Source organism: Musa acuminata, chromosome BXJ1-11, assembly GCF_036884655.1.
Source record: "Musa acuminata AAA Group cultivar baxijiao chromosome BXJ1-11, Cavendish_Baxijiao_AAA, whole genome shotgun sequence".
Taxonomy (NCBI): domain Eukaryota; kingdom Viridiplantae; phylum Streptophyta; class Magnoliopsida; order Zingiberales; family Musaceae; genus Musa; species Musa acuminata.
Genome location: NC_088337.1, coordinates 28,990,910 through 29,014,353, shown reverse-complemented (window position 1 = coordinate 29,014,353; position 23,444 = coordinate 28,990,910). Strand labels below are relative to the sequence as shown.

Here is a 23,444-nt window from a genome sequence, read left to right as displayed (position 1 = left end):
AAAGAGTCATGAGATATTTAAATAGTACAAAAAATCATATACTCATAGGAGATCAGACCATTTGGAGATCATTGGATATTCGGACTCTGATTTTGCTGGATGCTAAGACAATAGAAAATCCACTTTATGCTACATTTATATGTTGGTTGGTAGGACGATTTCATGGTGTAGTACCATATAATCTCTTATTACTTCTTCCGTCATGACAATGAAATTTGTAGTATATTTTGAGGCGTCTAATCATGAAATTTGGTTGAAAAATTTTATCATTGGACTAAATATAGTACAAGAGATTGAAAGACCACTAAAGATATACTTAATAATAAATTAGTTGTTTTATACTCTAATAACAATAGGAGCTCGACTAAGTTAAAACACATTGACATCAAGTTTCTAGATGTGAAAAAAGGGTACAAAGTAGACATTTTCATAGAACACTTAGTGACAAATTTTATGTTGACATATCCTTTTACAAAAGGTATGTCTTTCACGAGCATACGCTCATATGGATATATTAGAATTTGAGAAAACTTTAATTTAGTAGGAGTTTGTCGTATGTTTGTTGTATACTCTAGTCAGATTCTATATTTGTATAGATATTTTTTTATCAGAAATAAAGCTTTGGTTTATTATATTTTGTACATTTTGACTATTAAAGTTATTAATGATCTCGTAAAGATAAGGTTGGACCAATTAAAAATTGACATGTAAAGATCACATTTATGTAATTTTTATGCTACATATTTTATGATTTATTTATTTAATTTGGTTATGTTAATATTAGTAATCATTGATGAGTTTAACTATAATTGACATAGTGAAGACCGCTTTGATCCTATACTAATATGGTTAGACGAGATTGTTTTATATGTCCTGTTTAATAATAGCAACAATTTTGAGCTCATAAAATATAGCACATTTATAATGATACATATGTGACCAGATTGTTATAATTTTAAGGGTCACACATGTATAATTAAATATGTTAAGTCATTATTTTGATTAGTCAAAATTAAAGTGAACTAATTAAAATAAAATTATTTGATTAAAAGATATAATTATTATGAAAATTAATTATGTGGATACTATCAGTTATATTTCTAACTTAACGACGAGATAAGTTAGGAATATGAAACATCACGGGGCATTTCTATAAATAGGGTTATGGTCGTAGTATTATTTTTTATATTTTTCTTCACCCGTTAAAGAGAAATAAAAGGGTTCTTACCTATACTCTACAATTGAAAGGCTAATTCACAAATTAAACCAAATATCTTAGATATACTCTATAATGGATTCATTTGGTACGTTTTCATATTAATATGTTTTAAATTTTTACGAAAATATTCTAAAATTCGATTTTAGTTCTATAAAATATGTTTGATCCTATTTGATGCATTAAATAACTAACACTATTGATTTAATATATTTAGCCTCAAAATTAATTATAACAAACTCATTTAATCTTCATAAGTCAATTGAAATATATTTTTTCTACATTTAATATATAACTAAATCGAGATATCATATGGTGTTGACGTGCCCGTCACTCCAAATGATTTGAGGGACTTGTCTCGAGCCAACAGTTCCAAAGATACGATCCTCAAGTCACGATAATATTTAAAAATCGATCAAGAACAATTCAATAACAAATATAATATGTCCATTGGTTAGAGTCTTATCAATTGCCGTCATTCGAATGTGCAGAGAGTTTAGAACCACAATTGCTTGCAGTGCCCTCTGCAAGTCATTTGCTCTCAACTAAAGGGTCGATTAAAGGATAACCTGCTCTTAGATATTCAGATCGGGCATTCAGTCCCTTCATTCTGTATGTATCACAAAGGCTTATCCCAAGTATTTAGTGTCGTCTGAAGGGTGTCTTAATTGCTCCTTGTTTCATCTTTCCACTCATTGGAATGCTAACTCTCCTCCTCGCAGGTATGCCAAAGGGAAGCTTCTTCCTACCTACCCATCAGGTTTGGTTACTGTGGGCCTTTGCCTGGCCACAGATTTAGACTAATGTTAGAGTATGTCATGTCAGTGACAAACATTTTCTTGTTTCGTCATGCTGTATTCATCTGCAAAGGTGCTCATACTGTCAATCATATACTTGCAGCCAATTTACATTAATAAATTAAATAGTTTCGATAGAAAGTTGACTCAACAAATCGACGTTTAATTAAATCCTTTGAACCCAAATCAATTTAAATATCCAAGAGACATTGAGATATGTATCGACTTCAATTTATAAAGCCTTAGTTTGGACTCCTTCATCGTATCATACCACATCGTCTTTTAACGAACCTCAATTAATTCAAAATTTATATTTATGTTCGATAATCAAAATCTATCTAACTTAACAGTGAACTATAAAAAATAATATTATGATAAAAAAATATGATAATTACTTATTTAATTATAACAAAATGATTGATGTAAATATATTGTTCTCAAACTTACAATTAGTTCTAAATCTCTAGATCTGAACTCAACCCATGAGCCCACTCGTCAAAATTTATTATGTAATTTATAAGTTAATTATAAATTATCTCATATAATTATTTATATTTTTAAAAATTATATTAAGATTTTTATACTTACGAAAATGAAACATTTAATCTCGTTACTCGAACATAATCTTTTTTTTCATTTTTAATCTTATAAAATTTTATTTTAATATTTTACTTTGATAAAATATCAAGATTCTAATAATGATATTTTACTACACAGTTTGCATACCAAGCATGCTTTATCATTTACTGGACAACGCATGTCTGACTCGACCCCCAACTATAGACAGTATCTCACCGCGATGATCCAGAGCCGCCAATGGGGAAAGGACACGTACCCGAAGAAGCCAAAAAGTCCACATCCGGCACAGCGGAATCCAGCTCGGATTCCGGGCCCAGAGGGGCTGGAGTCGGGCCACGTGGCGACAACAAAGCGACAAACGTCCCTCGGGAGATGCCGCCCTGCCGCGTGGCGGTCTCCCCTCCCCTTCAATCTCACCCGACTCGACCTTCTCTTCTCCTCCATCGCCCGCCTTCTCTCCCTCCCTACGCCTTGCGTCCTGTCCTCCGAAACGAAGCGTTGGGTAAAAGTAGCGGTACAATAATAAATCTGATGTGACATTTTACTCCACATTACAATAATATATGAGGGATGAAGAATTATCCTTTCCGATGACGGCCTCTATTTACCGAACTCTCTACAACAAAGAGGGGGAGAAGAAAGGAAGAGAGATGTCGCCCGTACCATATTATTACAGACGCAGAGAGATTGGGAGCCAGCCAGCCTTCGCCTTCGCCGTCTCCTCCTATTTAAGTGGGCAATCATCGTGTGGCAAAAACAAATTTATGAGGAGTGGACGCATGTGATGTACGTCCACATGGATGACCGGACACTGCACGCTCTGACAGCTCTCTGTGTCTGTCATGCCACGCCATAATGGAAATGACACCATTTCTCTAAAGTCGGCTACACGCAATAGGTTGCATGCTTTTCTTGGTGTGCTTAGATCTGTCTTGCCCATTTCATATTGTCTGTGATGAGATTATGTTTCTTTATTCCAAGTAAAAAACAGAATTATATTACTTAAAATCACTATTGGTGAAAGTTCTCTAACTTAATCATTTTTTAATTCACATTAATCACCGAATGTAATTATTTATTTTTTAAAAGATATTTTTCCTTTGTTTATTCTATCACTCTTACTATTTGTTTGTCTCTCCGTGTAGTTTTCACTTTCTTGTGAAGAATTTTATTGAAATAGTTTTAGCTTGGATACATTAACATGTCCCTCTCCTATTTATACAGATTAGGAGAGAGAATTTTCCTCAACAGAGTAGAGGATTTCCCTCAACAGAATAAAGAGATTTTCTGGAAATCTTATTTGTTATCAACCTTATTTTTATATATTTTAATTTTTTTATCATAAAATTTTCCGAATTAATTTCATGACAGAAAGTATGTTCTTTTATAAGATTTTTAATAACATTTGTGATAGTTTAACTATCAAAATCAGTATTTTAATTATTTTAATTTTAAAAATAAAGAAATACATTTATTGATTAAATTTATCATTGGGATATAATAGAGGGGAAAAAAAAGAAAAGAGGATATTTTTTATACTGATCTTTATACATACATACATATATATATATATATATATATATATATATATATATATATATATATATATATATATATATATATATATCATTCTATAACTTTTGAAATAAAAAATTTGCCCCCATAAAATTTTTTAATATAGATAGATATTCCTCCAAATGTCACTCCTCTTGGCATCCATCTAATAAACTCTAGTTAGTTTTCAATAGCCAATTTCAATTAAAAATAAAATTTGAATGATATACAATATTATTATTATTATTATTATTATTATTCATTTTTTTTCTAATTCTTGACTATGACATTTGGTTTTGCTTCCTTTTTATTTATTCACTTTAATTTTTAAGAGAGAAATAAATATTTTAAGCATTACATCAAAGTGATAAAAAAAAAGTCAAATATTTGGAAGATTATAATGGCTTTTAGTTGTCATCAGTTAAAGATTTGGAGGTGGTGATGTTAGGACCATTCTTTATGCAGTTTCATATCATCAAGCTAACAGTCAACTAACATATATTAGCATAATATTATATATTTTTATCATATATATGTATATATTTATATATGTAATTTTGCATTTAAATTTGAGCACATCTCCCTCTCTAAGATTAGAATAAAAGCGTAACTTAATCACCAGCCTACTGACACTCGTAACATAACCCTTCTCGCAGACCCAGAAATAGCGACCACACAGTTGGACTCAACTCACCGAAGCCTTCGCCGGCGCCGCGGCTTGTAAAGCACGCGTTACAGAAAGGGCGTCCACTTTTGGGGGCTCCCTGACACAATTGCATTCGGTGGGCCCCTTCCGTGAGCTGGATCTCGTCCATTTCCTCTCGATGTCGACCGCACGATCTCAATCGGACGGTCCAGTAGCGGTTCTTGGGACATGGCAGGGGGTCAAAAATTAGTATTTTCCAGATAAGCCCCCTAGAAAATGGCAGTTTTACGAAAGAGAAATAGGGCGTTGGAGATGGAATCGGAACGTTACGGAAAGGGCTTAAAAGAAAAAGCACAATGCCGATGAAGGAAAAGATGGTGGGGGCATTTTGGGGAATGCGAGGAGACGCCGGTGGGGTTTTCGCTGTGCTGTTACTTGGCCATCGCTCGTGAGCGTCCATTGTTCTCATTCCCTTCTCTTCTCTGCTCCTCTCTTTCCACTATTACCTTGTTCTACCAAAAAGGATTTCCTTTCCTTTTTCTTTCGTGGTTTTCGAGAGATTTTAGGGTTTTTCGGAGCCTTTACCTCGCTGTGATTCGGTCTCGATCGCTGGCATCCTGTCCATTGCGGGTGAGAGATCAGTGTTTGCCTTTCTTGGCGAGGCCTCCTCTGTTTGCAGCGTGATTTGGGGCTTTGTTTGGGAGGATTTCTCCTTCGGTCGTCGCTGCTGAATCGGACTAAGCTTGTCGGTTCCTGGATTGGTGGGCATTGGAAAAAGATCGACTTTTTCCTCTAGCTACTGGGTGCTTTGAGCTCCAGACGCAATTTTGCAACTATATGGTGGTCTGCAATCGATTTTGGAGCTCTTTTGGGGTATTCGTGTTGAAGAGGGTAAGAAAGCAGAGGCATTGCTGTAGTTTGAAGCAATCTTGGCTGTATCATGGTCTCAGTTATGCATGTTTCAGGTACTTTGGCCAATTTTTAGCTCCTGAGCTTGGATTCTGCTGTTGATTTACGAGTCTATGTGAATGTCCCAAAATTCAAGCCTATATTTTCTGAAATTTGAATCTTGTTTAATGCTTTCACACATCAGTTGGTTGACAGTAATTTGATCTTATCTGAGCACTCTTTAACAGTGTTTTGTTCATCCTTGGTCATCTGCATTGCCTCCATGTACTCAGTACTAGAATTGATAGAGGATGAACAAGATCATGTTGTAGTCTCTGTGAACCGTTGCTTCATCCAGATCTTCTAGTAGTAATAAGGAATCCAGATATTAGCACTGTAATCCATATTGGAGATCATCCTTTGAAGATGCGATCTGAGATGTTCTTAGTACCCACTGAGCTCGTTCGCCACGTTATGATTCTCCTCGCACTCCTCGCGGTGTTATTTGCATACCAGTATGAGGCCCAATCTCCGAGTGCATCTATGGACACTGCAAGATCGTTGGATGCTCTCCTTCAGGACTATGCTTACCGTGCGTTTGTTCGCCCCCGGACTGGAATTACCTATGATGGTGCTGTCCCTTCCAATCTCACGGGCATCAAGATCGCAGCATTAAGGCTCAGAAGTGGGAGCCTGAGAAAGAGAGGAGTTACGAGTTTTAAGGAATTCAAGATACCGGTTGGCATCATTATACAACCTTATGTGGAAAGGTTGGTACTGGTTTACCATAATCTGGGCAACTGGTCTTCTTCCTATTATCCTCTTCCTGGTTATACTTATCTGACTCCAGTTCTCGGTCTCCTTGCTTATGATGCTGCAAATTTGTCTGCCACAAACTTGCCTGAATTAAATGTTGTGGTGTCAGGATCACCCGTTTCTGTTAATTTCAGAAATGTTATCCCAGTTCCGAATGGTGCAATTGCCAGATGCGTGTGGTTTGGATTAGATGGCTCGCCACGTTTCAGAGACTTGGTATCAAGCGATGTTTGTTCCACATATCGACAGGGCCACTTCTCCATTGTGGTTAATTCTAGTGAGATTGCACCTTCCCCAGCACCAAGTGTATCCCCGGGGCCAAGGCCAAGCCCTGGTGGTTCTAAGAGCAACAAGTCTAAGGTGTGGAAGATTGTTGGCGCTGCGATTGGTGGATTTGTTGCTTTAGCGTTATTGGCTCTACTCAGTTATTGGATCCACAGGTATAAACAGAATAAGAAGATGGCACGAATGGAGCTGCATGCAGATGCCGGAGTATCATTACAAACAGCTAGGGTTGGAGATACACAGGTACCTGTGGCTTCAGTGACAAGGACACAGCCAGTCCTCGAGAGTGAACTTGCTGCCTAAGTGCTGTTATTGCATCAGTCAATGATATAATCAGGCAGCTAGCTGAGAACCGTCCTTCGTATGTTTCATATGCCTACAATCATCAGACAGCCATTGCCATGTCCCTGTTGCCCTTATGTTTGTTGAAATGAAATCATACGGGTCAGGTTCTGCACTCAGCACTTGAGCTAGACATTCTTTTGGAAAGCTGTTTATGTGTTTCGATTGCTCCAATTCGTGATTGTTCACTGTTCTCATATTCTTCTTATTATTTGAAATGCCTACTTTCATGTAAAAACACCACAAAGCAGATGCCATTTCTTGCTACCTGGAACTGTTTCAATTATTTATTTGTTGGCTATCATACTTAGAGTGATCTTGCTAATATAAATGAAATATCCTTCATTTTGTGTTGCTTGGTGCTATTCTTTTGTGCTTAAGAAAATTCTGTTCCTGACCAACCTACAGTTCTTAAAAGGTACGAAGAAAGATTGGATGCACTCTCTTGTGACCTTATGGTTCATTCCAAATATGTCTTATAATATGCTAGCCTGGCTGCAATTTGAAGTTTCAATTTGACAAACATGTAGAATCGAAATGTGATCTTTTTCAGAATAAGACATTGTTTCATTCTTCTGACAAGCAAGATTGCAAATAATTTTTGTCACTTATGCATGCAATTTGGTAAAGATTTACAGCTAGTGAGATGTAACTTGATGTTTTCTCACTTCGAAATCTCTCATACAATAGTGTTTAACAGAGTCCCCAATTCTTGACATGCAGACAGACAGACAAACAATAGAGATGTGATATCATCCATCCATTAGAACTATCCTTAAGTTACAATGCTTTTGCTGCCCCCACAGCTGAAATTTTCATGATGAGATAGTGAGAATATTAACGTTATAAAGGTGATGCAAGTAGAGGCACAAAACAAAGCACCTATGCTTGTGGAACAAGTGCAACATCCTGCTTCATTTTCCTAGGCACCTTTTTCTCTTTGTCCTGTGCAGCCCCAGTGCAAGCTTTTGGAAGATTCTATGTCACAGGTATGAAGATTAAGGACCCTTTATTTATCTTTAACACTGGTTAATTGCTTGGCTAAAGATGGCTGCCATCCATAGAGCTCCAACATGCAGAATCTTAGAAGTTGGGGAACTATGGAGTTCAAAAGAATCTTTCACATAGATTATCAGAGTCATTAATTAAGTATATTATGCATTTGCCCGATCTGATTCACTAAAAGTATCCTCCATCATATTATTTTTGTCACTGTGGATGGGAATTTGGTACTCACTGGAAAGTGAAAGACAAACATCTTGATGATTCACTAAAAGTATCCTCCAACAAATCTTAAGCAGTATCATAATCCGAAGGAATTCTTTTTGCCAATTTTTGTTCAAGCACCGGTGCTAAAGATAATTAAACAAAGCTCTCAGCCACTGTCAAAAATGTCAAAGGAGACAGAATGCTTTGTGCACAGTCATAAGGTTGACAATTTTGGATCATTAGGTCAATGAAGCTATTGCAGATTCGGTGATTCCGTAGACATGATTGTTTTTTTTGGTTTCGAATCTGAAACTTATCACTCATGCAACAATATACTAATAATTGGGATGTCATAGTAGCTTAATCATGATGGATGCTAGTGTGGCTTCTTTGAAGTGATAATGATATTTCGCCCATGCATTATAGGTCCTATAAGAAATTGGAAAAGAATTTTATTTTCCTACATAATTTTTTAAGTCGAGATATCTCAACGTAATATGATTCCTCACTCTCACTCCCGTATATATACATCTTATTAATCTTCAAAATTTCTTTTCATATCAATTGAAAAACAATAAAACATCTTCTTTCGCCAAGCTTTAATTTAAGCAACATTCAAGTCATCAATTTTTAACAAATGTATTATTTTGTCACCACTAATGGGATGATCAGAATGGAAAAGATATATAAAAAACGGAAAAATTATGTGTAGTATTAATACTTTTCCTCATGCATATATGCAAAGCCAATTCCTCAGTTTGAATACATCAAATTCAAGTTTGAAATATATATATATATATATATATATATATATATATATATATATATATATATATATATATATATATATAAAAGAAACAAGAAATCATGAAATTTAAGGGCAAACAGTAATGAATTCAACCTAATAAATCTTATATTCATTATCTTTGTACTGATACATGTTATTAATTTTATTGTTACTATTTTAGAACTAGATCAATAATGCATCTAATAGTTTGACACAGCTTTTTAGCTCCAATATACCCTTTAGTAGGGGTAGAAACACCAGTGGACATTCACTGGATGACAATAAATACAAGTGATCATAAATACAGTGGCAGAGGGGAAAAGCTTCCTACCCCCAAATGGCACCAGCATCTGTTTGTGCAGCTCTGCCCTGCATCCCCAACTTATGCTGGCATTCAATCAATGTCAGCTTCTCTCAGTAAATTTATCCTTAAAAATCAACCAGATGATGCATCTACACTCCTTCCCAGTACAGTACAAAATTAAAGAGCATAATCTACTGTGAATCCCTGTATATTGGTCTCATGCCTACTGTCTGTTGTGGAATAATAAAGCATTATTCAGTAAATTAATATCTAGTGAAAAGGTTAATTTTTTTTTATCATCAATTTGATTTAATTTTTAGAACTTATACGAGGAATAAAAAATGAATTAATAACATTATATATCAAATATTGTCTAATTTATTTGACCATATAGACCATTAACGAATGAACCTGTTTACGGCACTCTAAAAGCTAACCAAGATGGCATTCCATCAGCAAAGGTGCCACCCGAGAACATGCACAAATCTCAAGGCACACGCATGGGACAACAGAGGATCCAAACTCACGGTGGCATTCCCAAAGGCAAGCCCTCCAAATGGACCCCCATTCATTGCTTTGGATAGGCTGGCATCGTCGTCACACAAATTTAAGCTTGTCAGAGTAGGTAGAAAGTGAGGAAAAGCAGAGCAGTAGCGTCAGAGAGAAGACAGCAAGGTTCGACCATTTGCCAACAATGAAATCTGTACTGCTTGCTGAGCCGATCAAACCCACAGTCATGATTAGGTTGAAACTTCTTCTGTGCCAATCTTTTTATTCTGTCCACACAGCAGTCCACTGGTTGTCAAGGTGAAGGGGAGGTGGCACAGCTATGGGTCAAGATGCCTGCAGCTAACCATCTTCTTCCATTGCATTTACTCGGAAGAAAGGTTCTTTCTTCTACTTGATGCTGAGATGATGCTGTGGTCTGCTTTGCCTGGACCACTGAGTTGTGCCACCAAATACAGTACAAGACCTGTCCAGCTAATTTTGATTACATATCTCAGAAGTTCGTGTCATATGGACTTCAACTACGAACATTATGTGATGTCTGAATGGAATGAATAACATGGAAAATAATAAAAAGAAATATAACAATCATTTGGTACGAGAAAAAAATAATATGTTCATATTCAATGAATGAATGAATGATGTTGGACTTTCTAAGGTGATATTTCCTTTCCTCATATCCATTGGTGAAGCTCGTACTTTTGCGGATGGGTTCCACCGCGTTATGAGCCCATGTCATCCCTGAATACACTTGCAAGGGTGACCAAGTCAACCTCAATTGCGTCCGTTCTAAGACCCGCAAACACACGAGAGATTGGAAGCGGTGCGGTGACCGGCGTTTCGTTGCCGTAAAGAAAGGTGTCGCTACCGGAGGAACCCACATCGACCGTTCCGATCAGGTGTTACATGTTTCCGTAACCCGGATTGCTACACCTGGCGACGTGGCGGGTCCCGCGGTCGCATCCAACGACAAGGCGGTACGGCAAAGCGTAAACGGGTGGGGAGTGGTAATTGCCCGTGACGAATCTCCGACGAGGCATTTATTGGTTGTCAAGGGGCTTTTCTGAGATCTCCACTCCTTCATTGCATCTCACTCGCCGACCGCAAACCCTTCTCGGCTCCCCTGTTATGGCAGAGGAAGTACCCAGTCAGGTGGGAGTAGCGCTGCCGCGAGCTTTAGTGGGGAACGCAGCGGCTTAGGGGTCCGACCTCGGGAGACGGGGACGGTGGCATTCGAGATGGGGAGCTGTGATCCCGTCTCCGGGCTTCGCTGGAGCCTTAAAGGTGTGATCTTGAAGCAATGTCGTTGGTTTCCATGAGCATTCTCTTGATTTCCTCATCCGTTCCTCCGACTTTGGTTCCAACGAGTTTCAAGAATCTCTTTTGAGTCGAACGCCGTGGGTTCTACGGCGACTGTTCTAGCTCTGCTGGAGGTTTTGTAGATCTGAAGCCGAATTCAAATCTTAGTGGAGAAAATTGATGACCTGGTTACAATACGGAGCTGCGAGTTCTCATAATATCCCAGGTAATTTCCAGTTTAGTGTTTGGCTTTCACAATTGTTTCCCTAGAATCTTACGTCTCTTCCTTGTTATTAATGGAGGAAGATTATTTTCGTGGTATCTATCTTCTTCTTTTTTTTTCCTTTTTTTCTTTTAACAAGGAAATTCTTGAAGGTTTCAACTGTTGCACTGGTGAATCCTTGGAGAAATAGATCGAAACAATGAGAGAAGGTTCTCCTCTTTGACTCAGGTGAGCTTGAAAATAAGACTTTTGTAGTTTTCATGTTTAATTGGTGTATGTGTTTTAATTGAGTAGATACTTCTGAGATGCCTGCCACATTGGAGTAATTTGTGTATGTCCTTCTATGGATCGGTCTTGTATGCGCCAGGCTGGCCAATGTTATGCCAACCTTTAAATAACTCAGTAGCTGCCTGTTCCAATTCGCCAAGTTTTTCTCCTTGGTTGGTCAATGGATAAAAGGGGAGAAGACAGAAAGATGAATCTGCCACTGCTTCTGCTTTGATGATGTCCTGAAAATTGTACAGGTCGTTTCTTTTGGTGAGCAATTCTTGCTGTACCATTCCACTTCGGTATGCTTGAATCTGATGATGGCTGCTTGACCTGTAGGTAGGTTTCTTCTAGGAGCTTTGCTTCCTCTCATTTTTGTCACTCTCTAAGTCTATCTTCTAAACAAAAAAGAAAAGATGTTTTTCCTTCTTCCTATTTTGAAATTATGGTGTTTTCCATGTGGCAGTCTCATGTTCTTATTTTTTGAAGATGATTGCAACACCTTAGCAGTTAATGCGAGCATGAAAAATTTGTATAAGGATAAGAAAAAAGAAATACAAATTAGTACCAAGCATAATTGAGAGAGGGATGATGCTTGAAGTGGTCCCTTCCTAGCAGTTACTAGAACATTAGTGGGTGTCAGCATTAAATTCTTTGCAGAGTGGCATTCAATGCTAACCAGAAATAGATGCAATTTAGTTTATGCAGGATTTCACGAGACCACAAAGATTCTAAATGCTTACTGATTCACTTGTTAATTATACCATGGTTTTTACATCCCAAGTGAAGTTAAAGAAGGGATTATTTGCATTTTAGATTTGATGAATTCTATCATTCTTTTCTTACCTCTTTCCCCTTCAGATATTATCGGTTGAAGAAAGCAATTTCTAAGCATCTTTTGCTTATATGTTACTCAGGCCGAGGGCATGTTCTTACTCTTTTTTTTTCTCAATGCAGCAGGGCAGCAGAACCACTTAAATTGGACTCTTGAAACTGTTCATTATGTTACGTTACTTGATCTAAAGTTTCCCATGGATCGCTCCGTGGTTTTCATATTATTTCCTTTGATTTTCCTTCTTCTGGACCTCTCATCATTTGCCACTGCTGACTTGAGTTCTGATGAGCAAGCACTCCTTGCCTTTTCTATGTCTGTCCCTCATGGCCGGAAACTCAACTGGACTTCTCAGAGCCCAATATGCTCCTCTTGGGTTGGAGTCACCTGTACACCTGATAAAACCCGTGTGCGCACTCTCCGGCTTCCAGCTGTTGGGCTCTTTGGCTCGATCCCTGCTGATACACTTGGGAAACTTAATGCCCTCGAAGTCTTAAGTCTAAGATCCAACCGACTTATCGTAGGTCTTCCTTCAGATGTCGCATCCATTCCTGCTTTGCATTCTTTGTACCTTCAACATAACAATTTATCTGGGATTATACCTTCTACACTCTCTTCCAACCTTACCTTCCTTGATCTGTCCTATAATTCCTTTACAGGAGAACTTCCTCTGACAATCAGAAACCTTACTCGACTCAATGCTTTGTTTCTTGAGAACAACTCACTCTCTGGACCCATCCCTGACTTTCAACTTCCCAAGCTTAGGCGTCTGAATCTGAGTTATAACAACCTCAGTGGCCCTATACCACTATCCCTCCAAAAGTTCCCAGTCGAATCTTTCTTGGGTAACCCTTTCCTATGTGGAACTCCTCTGGCACAATGCTTTGGAATTCCTCCCTCTTCTCCACCCTCTCCATCAGAACTCCCCACAAAACCCAAGCGAAGCTTTTGGAAAAAATTAAGCATTGGGGTCATTATTGCAATTGCTGCTGGTGGTTCAGCACTTCTGCTTCTACTCATTATTGTAATTTTGGTATGCTTTTACAAGAGAAAGCGTGGGGAAGGTAGTGGAGAACTAAAAGGAAAGGATGCTCTTGGTGCTAGGCGTGAGAAACCTAAGGAGGAGTACAGCAGTAGTATTCAAGAAGCAGAGAAGAATAAGTTGGTATTTTTTGAAGGATGTTCTTATAATTTTGACTTGGAGGATCTATTAAGAGCTTCTGCCGAAGTTCTTGGAAAGGGAAATCATGGTACTACATACAAAGCTGTTCTAGAAGATGGTACCACAGTTGTAGTCAAGAGGCTGAAGGAAGTAATCATTGGAAAGAAAGAGTTTGAACAACAGATGGAAATGATAGGAAGGATCAGACCTCACCCAAATGTGGTGCCACTTCGAGCTTATTACTACTCCAAGGATGAGAAACTTCTGATATATGATTATGTCACGTCTGGCAACTTCTCCTCCCTCTTGCATGGTATGTTTCTCGAAGACCTCCATGTCTCTTACTTCTTTGTTAATCGCATGTTGTTTTTCAATTAAATTGCTGAAGGCACTGATTTCAAGAGTTATTAATGTAAATATAACTGTCTCCTAGTATAGTTAATTCTTCGAAGTCACCTCTACTGAATTCCAGATGTGTTGACATTGTAAACAATATTATGCATAATCCTATATTAGATGAACAAGAGCAAAAAGACTGCTTTAATGCTATTGCAATTGAATTCATGGTATAAAAAATTATGTCCAGCATTCTTAATGCAAGAGAAGTCTGTTTAATTAGGACCTGTATTTTGTTTTCTTTATATTGCGCTCATCAATTTGCAGGGAGTAAGGGTGCTGGAAAGACTCCATTGGATTGGGAGTCTAGGGTAAAGATTTCTCTTGGAGCAGCACGTGGCGTAGCTCACATTCATGCTGAAGGTGGTGGAAAGTTCATCCATGGCGACATCAAATCCAATAATGTGCTCTTGACCCAGGAACTCGATGCTTGTGTCGCTGATTACGGCCTCGCTCCATTCATGAGCTCTGCAACAACCTCATCCAGAATTGTTGTGGGCTACCGCGCACCTGAAGTCATTGAGACCAGAAAATATACTCAGAAGTCTGATGTCTACAGCTTTGGTGTCTTGCTACTCGAGATGCTCACGGGAAAGGCTCCACTTCAATCTCCAGGACGTGATGATGTTGTGGATCTACCAAGATGGGTCCAATCCGTGGTTCGAGAGGAGTGGACTGCCGAAGTTTTTGATGTGGAGTTGATGCGGCATCAGCACATCGAGGAAGAGATGGTTCAGATGCTTCAGATTGCGATGGCATGCGTAGCAAAGTCTCCGGACCAGCGGCCCAAAATGGAGGAGTTGATTAGAATGATTGAGGACATACGACACTCTGACTCGGAGAACAGGCCATCCTCGGAGAAGTCGAAAGATGAGAAAGTCGAAACGCCACAAGCAGCAGACACAGAAAGCACAATGTAGCTCATTAGGTTTGTCAAAGAGATTTAATTCTGCAGGTTATTTGTTAGATTTGAAGCAAGGTGAAATTTGCACTGAAGGCTACTAAAACATCATCATGTATGCGTAAAATTTGGTTGATCTCTGGTTGTGTTTCACAATTAAGTTGTACACAGTGTGGTAGAAATTTAACCATTCTATTGCTCATTCCCTCATCACCCATCTAAGTTATACTACTCCATACCATATGATGTTTTCTATACTACAGTGGCATTCGGATATGCACTGACAGACATATTCTTGTCGTTGCTTTGTTTGAAATGGATGTTTAGGGCCATATGGTAGCTATCTGGTAGGGATCAGTTCTCTAAGAAGCCCATCCAATTTGATGTGAATTGCCATTTGGACTCTACAGATGCTCATGTTACATGTTCACTATTAATATGTCTGTCACTTGTTCTGGTAATCAAGATTAGTATAGCTGCATGTCATCCTGATGACAGTATTTTTATCTGACTCTTGTGACTGAATGTTTTGCTCAGACTCTTCCTAAACCTAATAAAGAACTATATTAGATATCAAAACTAGTTCGATCGGATGCGAATGATTATGTTTATTTTCCTTCTATTAAGTAAAATTGAAGTTTTATTTTTGAAGAAGAAAAAAAAGAAAACTTGCTCACGTTTGAGGCATTCGATGAACAGATTAAAGACGGGCGTCGCCTGAAAATTTCGTGTTGCATGCACCGATTTAATCGAAAAAGGGGACCAGATTTTGGTCTCTGTTTCAGAAAGAAGAACATTTTGCTGCCCAACTTTGGCCATCGCCATGAAAGCAAGCAGCATATGTAATACAAATTCATCGACACACACATGCAGACAACGAGGACGAAAACGACCACCAGGAAATTTCAAGGTGTTCTTCTTCCCTGCGTTTGACATTTACAGGATGCCGACTGGTGATACTAACAACACTTCATCCTAAAAACATGCAGTCTCGTAAAGATCCAATGGCAGTTGCCGCAGAAAACATTAATGGGGATCATAATGATACTAAGGCCTTCTTTGTTCTCTTCAATATCGTTCCCCGACACACTGTCCATTTTTTGTGGAGCTTCTTATTAATTTCCACCACCCAAAGTGAAGAAGCCAACAGACCGTAAGGACTCGAAGCACATGGATGATGCTCCACGGTGACAACAATGTCGCCTCCCACTCATGAGGACGTGAAAGATCGTTATCAAGACTTCTCCTAGGATTCCAATCCTTCAACACAAAGGCATGGCATGGCATGGCATGGCATCCATCCCTACTCGAAAGCTTAGATGTGGTCGCATCAAGAGATCCAACCTAACAATTATTTCACGCCTCCAACCTATATTTGATCCTTGGGTGAATTTCTAAAAAATGGATAAGATTAATTTAAATAGTTAAAATTAGATGAAACAAAATTTGATATGATTTGTACTGTTCTAGAAGAAGCTAAAGATATAAGTGTATTATTTGTTGATGAATTAATGGGTTTACTTTTAATTTATGAATAAAAAGTAAATAAATCTTCAGAAAAAACTTCAGAACATACTTTTCAAATAAAAATAGATCAGAGGACAAAAAAAAATTCACAAATCTGATCTTAAGGAAGAGATCAAAATGGTAGAGGCCATGTACAATCTAGCACTCTAGATTAGAGAAACTCTAATGAAAATAACAAAGAAACTTAATAATATTTTTATTATAAAAAATAGATGTATTAAAAAAATATTAGTATAAAAATAAAATCCAAATATTCCTCTCTACTCTCATCGTAAAAAATAGTACCATCTTGAAAAAGATTATTAAAACAAAAATCAAGCAAATTATCATGAAAAAATAATAGTAAAAAAAGAATGAAGAAAATATTTTTCTTTTAGCATATGATGAATAATATTTTAGATATGTTTGATTTTTGGATATAGGATGTAATAACCATATGACAAGAGATAAAAGTTTACTTAAATACTTGATGATTCAATCAGAACTACCGATGGAAAATGACAGTAAAGTTCATGTAGAAGGAAAAGGAATAATTACAGTGAGCACCAAATCTGGTAAAAAAATTATTGATGATATGATATTTATTTTTTATTTAAAATAAAATCTCATTAGTATAGGATAATTGATCAAAAAATGATATTATGTGATTTTTAATGATGAAAAATATTTATTTTATGATAATAAATTTAAAAAATTGATAGCAATGGTAAGTATGGCAAAAAAATAAAATATTTTTTTATTATTTTTAAAATTTTCTTATATGTATTAATTGTTAATATTATTAATGAATCGGCATTATGATATAAAAGATATGGCCAACTGAATTATGATAAATTAAAATTATTAAACCAAAAAAATATGATAGTTGGTTTGCTTAAGATTAAAAATAAATATATTATTTGTAAATATTGTATTTTTGAAAAACAACACAGAAATTCTTTTCAGACAAGTCAGAGAGCTAAAAAAAAAAAAGCTTAGAACTTGTGTATGCAAATATTTGTGGGCCTATGTAGGTTGTCTCATATGTTAAAAATAAATATTTTTCATTATTTATAAATAATTGCACAAGGTTGTTATGGGTATATTTTTTGAAAGAAAAAGCTAAAGCCTTCTCTTTCTTTAAAATTTTTAAAGCATATGTAAAAAAATAAAATTATTATTTTATTAAGACTATATGTACTAATAGAGGAGGTGAGCTCACTTTAAAAGATTTTTTTATTTTTTTTATAAAAATACAAGCATTCATAAGAAATTGATTGCAAGCTATACCTCCCAACAAACTAGAGTAGCAGAGTACAAGAACCGAGTAGTGGTTGAGAATACTAGATATATGCTTAAAGAAAAAATAGTACCAAAAGGGGTTTGGATATAATTTATGAGTAAAAATAGTATATTTGTTAAATCACTTTTTTAACACCCTATGAAGCGTGATTAAATAGTAAAATTAGTAAAAATAGTACTAAAATAGTATACAAGAAAAACACCCTATGAAGCATGATTAAATAGAAAGTCAAATGTAAGTCATTTAAAGATATTTGGTTATGTTGTTTACTTTTATGTTCCTATAGTAATTATTAAATATAATTATATAATTATATTTTTTAACTAGATAATGTAATTATTAACTAGATAATATAATTATTAAATATATATTTATGGATATAGTAATGAGACAAAAGGTTATAAACTTTATAATCGTATAACTAAGGAATTAGTCATAAGTCATGATACTATTTTTAATGAAGAAGAAGCTTAAAACTCTAAACTAGTTGAATCTCACGTAATACCTGAATCTTCCTATATTTTGGATTATTCTAATTCAATTGATTTTTGTGATACCGAAATACATCTAAGGAAATTTCATACTCTTTCATAGATATATTAGTCAGGTGATTTTACATATTTTATTTTGGAACCTACTTAGTTTGAAGTTACAGTTCAAAAGGAAGAATGTGTGCAAGTAATGAATTAACTGTAAGCTATTAAAAATAAAAAGACTTGAAAGTTAGTATATTTGCCCTCAATAAAAGAAACAGTTGGACTCAAATGGGTGTATAAGTCAAAATTTAATGCTAATAGTTCACTATAAAAACATAAAACTAGTTTGGTTGCCTAAGTATAAGTATAAAATTTTAAGTTATATTCTTATACTTATAGTGATTGGGCTTGTTGTGCATATGATTAAAAAAGAACATTAGGATTTGTGCTCAACCTTTGCTCAGGTGTGATTTTAAGAATAACAAAAAAGTCACTATGTGTTACTCTTTCAAACTATGAGGCAGAGTATGTTGTGGCTATAAGTATAGCATATCAAGTAATTTGGCTTCGAAGAATTTAAACAAATCTCCAAGAAAAATAAGATGGACTAACTAAAATCTACTATGATGACAAGTCTACTATTACAATGACAAAGAATCCTATCTTTTACAGGCACATCAAATACATCAAGTTTGACATCATTATATTTATGAATTGGCTAATAAAGGAGAAATTCAAATAAACTACTATAGCCTTGCCGATATCTTTATAAAAGCTTTAACGAAAGAAATTTGTTATTTTTTCCAAGAATAACTTCAAGTTATAATTATTTTAAATTAAGAGTGTGTGATAAGATTAATTCAAATAGTTAAGATTAGATGAAATACAGAAATAAGAATTTAAATTAAGATAAATAGATGAGAGTGAGAAGATTTATTGGGATATGGTGGATTTTTTTATTGTTTAAAAAAGCTTGTATCTTATCCATTAGCTAATATAAATATGTGCTTTTAGATAATCCAAAGCACTACAGATTTAAAGTACTCATCGTTTTATCTAGTATCATCTTCCTCTTCTCCTTGAAGTTATGTAGAAAGCTAACCAGAAAAAAAAAAAAAAAAAAAAAAAAACTCTTACTTTTCAATTTTTTTGTAAAACATCTTTATTAATTTTTTTTCTTCTAAATAATAGTTATAGCCTCTATCGTCACCCTCACCAAAACCCAATAGTCTGTAACGATGGTGCTTGCTTAGAGCCGATAGGGGGCAACCCTGGGGGTGACCCCATGTGCGATAGAAGGAGGTGGCTAACTCTCATGCCAGGGCTGTAGGCGGAGGAGGGCGATTAGTCCTCATGTAAGGCTATAGGCGGAGGGAGGGCGACTAGCCCTCGAGCAAGACTATATACGAAAGGAAATGACCTCGTGCATGATAGAGGAAAGCCGTTAACCCTTCTACGAGAGCTACAAGTGAAGGGGGGCAACTTTGCCCCTGGTGGAGGGGGGTGACCAACCCTCGCACAAGAGCTAGGGGTGATGATGGGTATGACAAAAGAAGGGGTAAAATGATCTTTTTATATGACTAAGGACGTCATTTCAAAAAATTTTACAGTACAAGTGCTTGTGAAAATTTTCAAAAAATATTATGTTTTTTTCAAGAATTTGGGTGTTTTCCCTCCCTCCCTATATGTTTTTCAGGACTTTGACATACATATATATGTTTCTATTAGGACAAAATCTGATTGTCCGATTGGGATGCTAATTTGAAATCAACTGTAATCCTATTCTATGTCTATCCCTAATTAGTATAGAAAAATATTAAATCTCTTGAGGTGTTGAACCCCGTAAAGTTCAACGGGAGTATGCTCGTCAAAGTTCCTCCTTTACTCAAGTTAGTTAAGGGAGGTAGATATTGATTGTATGCTCATATTTCTATACCCGAATGCACAAAGAACGTGTAAATTCTTTTAGATGAACTCGATGATGTAGGTGACAATTACGAACCTGAAGAATGTACTATAACTATAACTGTGACGTGATTAATAAATTTCGGGGACAATACCTTGTCAATCTCATGATATTAAAATCTTTAGGATGTTGATGGCGTGGAATACATAGCTTCAAGATATCAAACATATAATGTCAAGATGCCGATTCGTAAGATCATATCATAGTATCGGCCGTCCCTATCAGTGTCAAACAGGTCTCCATACTTCAAACCAACTTGCTCTTGCCTGCCAAAGATGAACCTAATTATTTCATACTGCTCATAGTGCCCTAAGCCCCGCGTGACTCATAAATCAGATTAAATGCCAAGGCATTTTTATTATAGCTTGCCCCATTATGTGTCAACTCCCAGAATCATCGATCCCGTTCACAAACACAGTCTGAAAGGGGAAGTCTCATAGCGTACCGGTGTTTGTGCGGACTTTGCAGACGTATGGGTCGGATTTAGCAGTCCAATGCGACGTCTCCGTGCGATCGTAATCCTTCGTCGTCTTCTCCTTCGCCGGTGATCACGGCTCGGGTGCTATGGTTTTCGCACGACGGGCAGCTCGCCGTCGGATGAAGTGGACCCACAGAAGGCGGTGGCAGCGCTGACGTGTTCCCATTTGGTTTCCGGGGTTCCGCCGCCCAGATCAATTTTGACTCGTCCCCCTCCGGTGGGCCCGAGCTCTGGGCACGCGTCTTTTGGGCAAATGGCACGTGTCGTGAATGCGGTGGCCGTGGCAATCTCGAGATCTGAAGTGTGGCGCGCTGATGTCCCGAAACAGGCCCAATCGGGAGCCAGCTGTGGTCGGATAAGGGTAGTAAAGTAATTTCGTAATGGTAGTGACGGGAGATGGTGCTGTGAAAGCTGTGGTTCAGACTTATTTTAAGCCCCTTCCCTTAACCCTTCGTCTGCTCGCCCTCATCCTCGTCTATGGACCGAGCCAAATCCTCGCCAAAACCCTGCCACTTTGATCCGATTTGCCTCTATCTATTCATGGTTTAGAGGTTTCTGGTTTGGAGAGGTGGCGAGAGGAGCAGAGTGCAGGGAACAGAGTACCTCTTTTTGGTGGAATCCGGACCCTGGAATCTGTGGCTTTATTCTTGTCTTCTTCGAATGGTTCGCGGCTGGTAGAGAGCGCGGCTTGAGCGAAGATGGATCCGGCGGACGTCGCTCGCGGGATCCAGGTGAAGTTTTCCGAGCACGTAGTGGCGATTAGGAAGATGGTCCCGGCGAGGAGAGCCGTCGCCGGGGGATCGGGTTGGCGGAAGAGGGTCGTCCGGGTTTATTTTGACGATGTCGATGCCACTGATTCGTCGTCCAACGAGGAGGGCCGCGGCGTCCGGAGGCGGGTGAAGCGGCACGTGCACGAGATCGGGATTGAGGTGGCCGCGGCTCCGCGGCGGATGGCGTTGGCGGCGCCTAAGAAGGAGGAGGCGGTTGTGGGGGGAGGCGAACGCGGGAAGCGGAGGTTCCGGGGGGTGAGGCGGCGGCCGTGGGGTCGATGGGCGGCGGAGATCCGCGACCCGCATCAGCGGAAGCGGGTTTGGCTGGGAACCTTCGACACCGCCGAGGAGGCGGCGACGGTGTACGACATGGCGGCCTTGCGGCTGAGGGGGCCGAAGGCGGTGACCAACTTTCCGACCCCGGCAAAAGACGGCGACATCGCGCCGGTCGAGGCGGGCGGCGCCGATGGGTCGCGCTCCTCTCCGACGTCGGTGCTCTGCTGCGACGACGTTTTCGCGGTGGGGAAGGAGGACGACGACGGGGCGCCGATCGAGGCGGGAGGAATCGCCGGGTCACGCTCTTCTCCGACGTCGGTGCTGGGCTACTGCGACGACCCGGTGCCGTTCGGCGTCGACGCCTTCGGGCTCGGTGTGGAAGCGTCGCCGCTACCTCTGGCGGAGTTCTACTGGCCGAGGCAGCGGTTGTTGGAGATGGAGTTCGGCGATTTGGACATCGACGACTTCCAGTAGCGGAAAACTAACTGCGCTTGCGGTGGCGAGGAGCGTGGCGGCCAGTTTTATTTTACTGAGTGGGTTAGGAATTATTCTAAAATTATTAGTATTTATCGCTCTTGCTAATTAATATGGAGGTAGTTTTGGTTTTGGCATATTTGCCAACGACAACAACAACAACAGTGAGTGAGGTCGTGTGGAGGAGAGCGTGAGACGGCGGCGGACGCCTTTTCTTGGCGTTCACGCTTTGACGTGCAGCCTTTTTCTTTTTCCTTCTTTCTGTGAGCCAATGAAGATGTCGTGTCAGGCAATAATGAATGGATCATCCGTGAGATATTATAAACAATTGTCGATGGCTACCTTTTGTGTTGAAACAGTTGATATGAGTTCGATCCACGTGGGGCCGGCTTCGACTAAATATTGTGCTCTTTTCGAAGGTCGGTAGGCGGACCACACGGGGATGGGGACACCCGTGAATATATTGTTTTAGTTGTCTTAAATTGACTTTTTCAGTTACTATTTATACTACATTGATCGATGAACATTAAACGGGTTGAATAGTCTGGAGCATTACCTTTGTTAAGTACGGATTTGTTCTTGGCTCATGTCCGAGCGTCCTCGTATCCGCAGTAAACTATACGTCCTGTACTTTTTGCAGTAGACAAGCTACAGCCAGTAATAGCAAGACCACTGCCTAAACATTCCTCCGCTATTCTAGCAGTGGGTAACGCCTATCCTATGTAACTTCCAAAACAACAACAACAACAATGCTGTCCTTTTTCCAGCTATTAATCCGTTGCGGCTGATGCCAATCGATCAACATAGTTTGATCTCCAGACCGCCTCCCCTGCCTACCAAATTCCACCCCTTTTCATTTACTCTATGTTCAAGGGCTGACACAGCCCTTCTGATCATACTGTACTAATACCAGCAGGTTTGAACAGACTTCGTTGATCTTGTGCGAGTCCAAAGGGGGAAGAAGACGACATCCTTTCTCTTTAGTAAATGGAAGACGATGTGTCCCTGAAAAAGAGGAGGCAATCATGACTTGGTTGTGGGAGGGAAGAGAATTCCGTTCAACCACGTTTCTAACGATGTCTTCTGCAAAGCATATGGACAGTGACTCTCAAAATGTCACAACATATGACGATTCCTAAGCCAATGGCCGCACTACACACCAGCTCGCAACAGGCCCGTTCTTTG

At 38.4% G+C, this 23,444-nt stretch overlaps 3 protein-coding genes across 14 annotated transcripts; all 3 read left to right on the top strand.

Annotated features, from left to right (window-relative positions):
* The first annotated feature begins 5,210 nt into the window (after positions 1 to 5,210).
* Positions 5,211 to 7,473, top strand: LOC103971906 (uncharacterized). 2 transcript variants are annotated; one of them, XM_065090632.1, is made up of 2 exons: positions 5,211 to 5,757; positions 5,974 to 7,473. In XM_065090632.1, the coding sequence occupies exon 2, from the start codon at positions 6,107 to 6,109 to the stop codon at positions 7,082 to 7,084; it is 978 nt and encodes a 325-aa protein (XP_064946704.1). In that variant the 5' UTR covers positions 5,211 to 5,757; positions 5,974 to 6,106; the 3' UTR covers positions 7,085 to 7,473. The 2 variants fall into 2 exon arrangements, with proteins under 2 accessions (XP_064946704.1, XP_064946703.1); XM_065090631.1 differs by having other exon boundaries at positions 5,929 to 7,473.
* A 3,520-nt stretch (positions 7,474 to 10,993) lies between these two features.
* On the top strand, positions 10,994 to 15,220 carry LOC103971904 (probable inactive receptor kinase At5g58300). Of its 11 annotated transcripts, none has more exons than XM_065090626.1 (5): positions 10,995 to 11,455; positions 11,605 to 11,661; positions 11,747 to 12,058; positions 12,677 to 14,026; positions 14,377 to 15,220. In XM_065090626.1, exons 4-5 carry the CDS (start codon positions 12,751 to 12,753, stop codon positions 15,027 to 15,029), a joined length of 1,929 nt encoding a protein of 642 aa, XP_064946698.1. In that variant the 5' UTR covers positions 10,995 to 11,455; positions 11,605 to 11,661; positions 11,747 to 12,058; positions 12,677 to 12,750; the 3' UTR covers positions 15,030 to 15,220. The 11 variants fall into 11 exon arrangements, with proteins under 11 accessions (XP_009384332.2, XP_064946698.1, XP_064946701.1 ...); XM_065090629.1 differs by having other exon boundaries at positions 11,605 to 11,680; positions 11,977 to 12,058; positions 12,680 to 14,026; XM_018821018.2 differs by having other exon boundaries at positions 11,605 to 11,680; positions 11,977 to 12,058.
* Positions 15,221 to 21,292: 6,072 nt separating this feature from the next.
* LOC103971903 (ethylene-responsive transcription factor ERF069) lies at positions 21,293 to 22,587 on the top strand. The gene has a single exon (XM_009386055.3). It carries the CDS (start codon positions 21,438 to 21,440, stop codon positions 22,257 to 22,259), a length of 822 nt encoding a protein of 273 aa, XP_009384330.2. The 5' UTR covers positions 21,293 to 21,437; the 3' UTR covers positions 22,260 to 22,587.
* Positions 22,588 to 23,444: the final 857 nt, after the last annotated feature.

Coding starts and splice junctions, on each gene's coding strand:
- LOC103971906 (XM_065090632.1), top strand. CDS start 6,107: ATGCGATCTGAGATGTTCTTAGTACCCACTGAGCTCGTTCGCCACGTT.
- LOC103971904 (XM_009386057.3), top strand. CDS start 12,751: ATGGATCGCTCCGTGGTTTTCATATTATTTCCTTTGATTTTCCTTCTT. Junction 14,027..14,376: donor CTTCTCCTCCCTCTTGCATG/GTATGTTTCTCG, acceptor ATCAATTTGCAG/GGAGTAAGGGTGCTGGAAAG.
- LOC103971903 (XM_009386055.3), top strand. CDS start 21,438: ATGGATCCGGCGGACGTCGCTCGCGGGATCCAGGTGAAGTTTTCCGAG.